Source organism: Strix aluco, chromosome 4 (genome assembly GCF_031877795.1).
Source record: "Strix aluco isolate bStrAlu1 chromosome 4, bStrAlu1.hap1, whole genome shotgun sequence".
NCBI classification, from domain to species: domain Eukaryota; kingdom Metazoa; phylum Chordata; class Aves; order Strigiformes; family Strigidae; genus Strix; species Strix aluco.
The window spans coordinates 41741724-41747723 of NC_133934.1; the positions used below are offsets into that span (position 1 = coordinate 41741724).

The window sequence follows — 6000 nt, forward strand, 5'->3', positions numbered from 1 at the left end:
GGCCGCAGCCCGGGCAGCCGCCCCCCGCCCGCCGCCGCCGGTCACATCCCGGGCGGCGGCCTCACCACCCGCTCCGTCCCGCCCGCCCCGCACTGCACACTCACCCGCGTCCGTCCCGGGGGAGCCGGCTCCTCGGTGCGGGGCGACAGCGAGGACCAGAGCAGCAGCAGCCCCAAGAAGCTGCCCGCCAGCAGCACGGCGCGCAGCAGGAAGCCCAGCTTCAGCCGCATCCTCCCGCCGCCCGCCCTCTCCCTCCCGCCACCGCGCACGCAGCGCCCGGCCCCGCGCACCGGCGGGCTTCCGCCCCCCGCCCGGCGCGGCGCGCAACGGCACGGCCCCGCTGCCTCCTCTCTCTCTCCCCCTCCTCCTCCTCCTCCCCCGGCCGCCGCTGCTCTCCGGCAGCCACCCGCCTACGGAGGCTGTCCTCCCGCCGCCGCTGAACGTACAAACTTTTTTTCTTTTTTTTTCCTCTTTTTTCTTTTTTTTTTCCGCCCCCCAGCTCCTCCTCCTTTCTTCCCCCCCGCTCCTCCCCGGTAGGCTTTCCCGGCGGGGGCTGCCGCGGATGCCTCCCCGCTGGGCGCAGCGGCTGGGGCGATGCGGAGCAGGAAGTGGCGGCGGGAGCCGCGGTTCCACGTGGCCGCCTGGCACCGGGGCGGGGGCGCCTAGCGGCGGGGTTCACCCCCCGCTCCCCGGGCGTGGGCTGCCGCCGCACCGGCACCGCCACCTGCGCCCGCCCGAGCCGCGCCTGGCGGGAACCCCGCCAGCACCCCACCTGGGAAGCGGGAAGGAGGGGAAGAGCTGGGGTTGAGGGGGGGATTAGCTTTTCTGAGCGGGGCGGGCAACTCCTCTCGGGGCACCGACTTGTAAAAGTCAAGGTGCAAACGCTTAACTTCAGTGATTGTCATAGGGGCAGGGTAACGGAGGCCCAGTAATTACCGTATGCAGCCTGGGCAGAGTAACACTGGAAAGTCAACACATTTTTCTTGAGGATAGGAGATTAAGTACGAGATTACAGAGATGTTATCAGACCTTAGCTTGCGTGTATTTTGTTACTAATTTTCTGCACTAAAAGTTAGGCATCCTATTTCCTCCTTTGAAGGAGTCTCCCGTGCACGTGCACACACACAAGCTCAATAACATGAACTCTCCACAAAGCAAAGTGATGCAAGAACAATATTTCCAATGCAGTACTTTTGCATTTTCTGTGCATTCAGTACTATCCACTTGTTTTGGTGTTTTTCAGTTCTATTTCTTGTGTGTGCTGGCAGGATATCAGATCCAGGGATCCTGAATGCTAACTTTCAATGATAAGCACTGTAGAAATAAAACAGGATATTACATCCTGAACGGGATCACTTTGGAGGAAAAAAAAAAGCCACACCTAAGTGACCTTTGTAGTTGGACACACCTTGACACAGAAGTCTTTGTTTATTCATCTAACTTGTGCTATACTACCTGGTGATTCCCCCCCCCCCCCCCCCATTCTGTAGGATCATGGTACAAGACAGACAAACGTGATGCTTAAAGGATGGGCAACAGCCCTAATCCATACCAGCATTTACACAGCCCTGCGACTTCCACGGGTCCCCAGAGATATTTTCCCCAAAGCCCCCTCCCTGTTTGAGGTTGCAGTAACCACACAAACATCTCAATACAAAGGTTTACGTGACTGTTTTCAGGTAGGTAACAGCACCTGCGCAGGGCTGGGAGGGATTGTTTTTTTTGCTGGGAAGGGCATAGAGTTGAGGTGCCTGGCTCTGAACAGATCCCCTGGCTCACTGACCCCAGTAGGACAAGGCAGGTTGATGCTACAAACTGTGAAGCTCTTTAGGCTGTCAAAGAGGTATGGAAATGTTCCCCCCCAATTCCTCTTTCACTGCTTTTGGAAGACCTTACTGCAGCAAAAGGTGCTCTTCCCTCCCATTGTTTTATTCTCCATTTTTGGGATCCCTTTTTACTCTCCTGTGCTGGTGCTCTGAGCGCAGTCAAGAAGAGCGAAAAGCCAAAATAAGTTAGTCTTAGCACTGCAGAGAGGGTACTGTAGAACTGGCTGCAGCCATGTGATGTGATACTGCTCTGCTACTGCTCGTCGAGGCTGAGAGTGACAGGAACAGAGCCTTCTGTGTGCAAGTTCATACTGCATGAATTCACATTTGTGAGGCTGCCTGCTGAAACTTTTTTTTTTTTTTTTTAAACGGAGGCTTATGTTCTGCAGAAACCCATGGGTGAACCATGCATCTGTGATTATCACGGAGACCTGCACACTGGAAGGTGACCAAGAGTTTTGTTGTGTTTGGGTTTTAGATATCAAAAGTCTCACCGTCTGTGAATTCCCCCATTAGTTGTCTGAGGACAGTGGTTTCTGTCCCAGGCATTTTAAAAAACCCTGCCTTTTCCCCCCGAAAGAGAAGTAGTTGATGCCCACTGGGAGGCAGTACGGGCCAATGGACGGGGTGTTCATGCCAGCCCCTCTCTACGATGACAGGAGATTGGAGAAGGCATCATGTTTCTGTTTTACCATTACACCTGCCTGCCCTGGTTCCTCCACAACAGGGAGCATCACCCACCTTTTTTTCTCACTCACAGGGCACACAGTCTGGCTCCAGAAGTATCAGGTTAATACTGACCTTGGAAGTAGGTTTTTTTGAGTTTTATCCTCATTAAGGATGTGCTGAAGTTTCAAATTCTGCACTTACAGTTTTTCCTATGTAGTAAAGTGCCTAAAAAGACCGGCAGAACATATTTTTGCTCTTGCTGAATTTGTACCAGCTAAGACAGAAAATTCAAATTAAAGTTGGCTTTGGATTGCCTCCAGTAACATCCAAAACCACTTTTAAAAGTATTTTTTGACCTGGAGAGGGAGAGAGGGAGAGTTAAACATGAATTTTTGCCTCCCTCAGTTGCAAAACACTGTATAAACCATGATGCTTTTGCTACCCAGCTAGCACTAAAACAAGACAAAGTCCTGACGGTTATTAGGGAGTTAATCAACCTCTGTTAAACTGATATTCTGTCATTCAAACGTTTCTAACAGACTGGCAACTGTCACAATGTTTGTATCTATATGTGGACGTGTCTACTGCTCGCTGCATGGAAATCATATGTTCACTTCTCCATATGCCTCCAAATAAATATCTGATGGTGTTTAAGTCATTACAAAGCCTTGCTGCTCTTGAATCAGAGACCTACAATGACCTGGAGGTGAAGTATCCGATTACCAATCCCCTAAGCCATGCAGTTACCTTATTGCTGGGGATTTGGGGGATGGTATCTGGAGCAGGGTTACTAGCAGTTGTCAAAATCTCATCCAGTTGCTCACATTGGAGAAGCGTCAGGACCTGGATATGCCTCTTAACTCTTGGCCTGAATATCTGGCCAGAATAAAGTACTCTGCTTGTTCATTAACGCAATGTTTGAAAGGAAATTCCTATAAACTTTTGTACCTATCAAGATGAAAGTCATGTAGTACAAAGTTCCATAGTACAACACGCTGCTGTAAAGGCTTTGCTGTAAAGGCTTTGCTGCACATAAACCCCCCCAGTTTGGTCATCTGCAGGTTGTTTTCCGACAACACGTGGGTCTCCTTTGTAAAATCTGCAAGTCAGAGACCAACTACTGGATTTCTACTGAGTGCAGTGAGCACAAAACACAAGTGTTTTTTTTCATGTAAATAGGTTCTTTGAAATTAGCAATGGATTGTAGACCTCAAGCAATTTCACTTTCCTTAGAAGTTTCCAGATTTAACTACCAACACTTCGTTTAGTGCAGTATTTCACTACACGATATACTCTAGGCTTCATGTAACGCCAAACTTGGTCATGCTTTGATTAAAGAAGAAAGTGCTGGGAAGTGCCAGCTGGCAGACAGCAACTTGCTTTCCTAAACTGAATACCCTCCACACAAGCAACACCTCTGCGCCAGTGAAAACTTCCAGCTCCATGCAATCCCTTTTCCCATCCCTTCTGACCTTCCCTACTCCACTGCCAGCACTTCTAAGGTCATTTGCATTGAAGCAGTCATCTCTGAACAAAGCTTATGCAGTTTTTCAAATTACTACTTTGGCTCTAAGGCAAGCTGGCCATTGACACTTATGGAAGACTCGTGTGGTGTATTAGCATGACAGCAGATCTATTAGTGCTGCATATTGAAGTCCTGGGGTGTCCAGGTGGAATCCAAGACACTCCTTCACTGGTTTGCACCTGAGAAGGTAGAGACTCAACGTGAGGTTGAAGGAGCCTGGCCAGATCTATCTTAATTTATGTTAAACTGTCTCATACTCCCTTCTGACATTGTCCCCAGTGTTGAGGGATTTGCGGTGAGATTCTGGATTAATGAGGTAGCTGCTGCTTGAATAATCCAGAAGGGCAGAGTTTCGCATACACTGCAATGGAGATAAAGCTATGCCCTAAATATTTACAATGTGTGTATATGTAACCTCAGAGTTGATAAAAAGGAACTGAAGTACAGGGTTTTAAATTCTTCTTAATTTCTGTGATTGTTTTAAAAGTACTTTAATCAAGTAAGTGGCTCTCAGTAATACTTAATACATGCTTTTGCAAATTAGACTGAGATGGGCTTCATCTTCACTGTTTTGTGTTCATGATCTCTAGTCTTTAGTACCATTCTTCCTGTAATTCTCATCTATCCTTCTTTTTTTAAGCCAGAGGTTTAGCAACACATGTCCTACCAAAAATTATCCTTCAGTGTTTCAGGATTTGAATGGATGCTTTCAGCAGAATGCAGTTTGCCTCCTTTGCTTTTCCTGTCACTTTTACGAAGAACATGTTATGAAGTTCCTGTCATTACATTTAGCCCCCATACTCCTGTCATGCCTACTTTAGTCAGTTTTCCTCCTGCAATATCACCTCTAGCTCCTCTTCTCTTTTCCTACACAACAGTAAGCAAGCTCGTTATTTTGTACTGATCTGGATTCTACCTATGTCCTGAAGACTGGAATGTAAAAAATCAATTTATTTTTTTCAGCTGCCCTTTCTGGTATTGAGTACCAATCAATGTTTATGAATGACGTTGCATTATTAATACTGCCTTTGTCTAAAGAAATTTAACTTCTTCCGGATTTGCAAGCCCTCAAAATATCCACACTGTGATGAGTGTTGACAATGCTTGACAGATTTAGATCTCATTAAAATAGTGGATGGGATGGCCTGTTACGTGGGTGTTTCATTTAAGTTTGAGGAGAATTGGAATAATTCTAAGTATGGTTTTGCCATTATAAAAGTAAAAAATACATTTAAAATGGGTATTTTTAGGAACTCTCACCTGTATTTTGAGCCAGATGTAGTCATATATCTCAGGTCCGGAAAATATCCTTTTCCAAGGTGTCATATTTCTGAGCACTTCGAACAGAAATTAACTTGCATCATTTCCTGAATCTAGGGCAGAGAAAATTGAAATAGGTTGCTGCAATTTCTGTTCTGCTGAAAAAATGAATGGTGTAAACACCCACATTTCAGATGCTGATTTACTTTCCAAAAAATCTTTTAAAGTATAGTAAATTAGTGGAGTTAATTTGATGAAATTGTCAGTCTGAACAAGATCCACAGTGCATTTGAGGTACAAAATGGAACATTTTACAACTATAAATTAATTAGATTTTCATATTTCTGCGGACTTTTACTGTTTAGTGGTAAACTGTTGATAGTCTAACAAATAACTGGCAACTTGGGTATTATCGATTCAGTATCATGTCTGTTATATCGGCTATAAATCTTCAATAAGTTTGACAGCTTTTTCTTCAGGATATATTCTGTTGTGTTGTTCAAAATTAGGCAAAACCTAACTACTGGAGATAATAAACAATTGTAAAGCACTGGATATGTTCAATAAATCCAACGTGTCAAGTTTGAACAAGATAAAGCCCTATGAAGCTTCACAGACAAATAATAAAAGACACTCAAAAGTTGTCACATAGAAAAGTGTGGACATGCAACAGTTACTAGTCCCTGAAACAAGTATCTTTTGCTGTTCCTTAACTTAGTC

General features: G+C 45.9%; 1 protein-coding gene across 2 annotated transcripts in view; it reads right to left on the reverse strand.

The window, feature by feature from the left end:
- GALNT7 (polypeptide N-acetylgalactosaminyltransferase 7) overlaps positions 1-771 on the reverse strand; it is a 75092-nt gene extending 74321 nt beyond the window's left edge. For both annotated transcript variants that reach the window (XM_074822808.1, XM_074822809.1), the window contains exon 1: positions 105-771. In XM_074822808.1, coding sequence (XP_074678909.1) covers positions 105-230 — 126 coding nt within the window. In that variant the 5' untranslated portion in view covers positions 231-771. The remainder of the gene's footprint in view (positions 1-104) is intronic.
- Between the last annotated feature and the right edge of the window lie 5229 nt (positions 772-6000).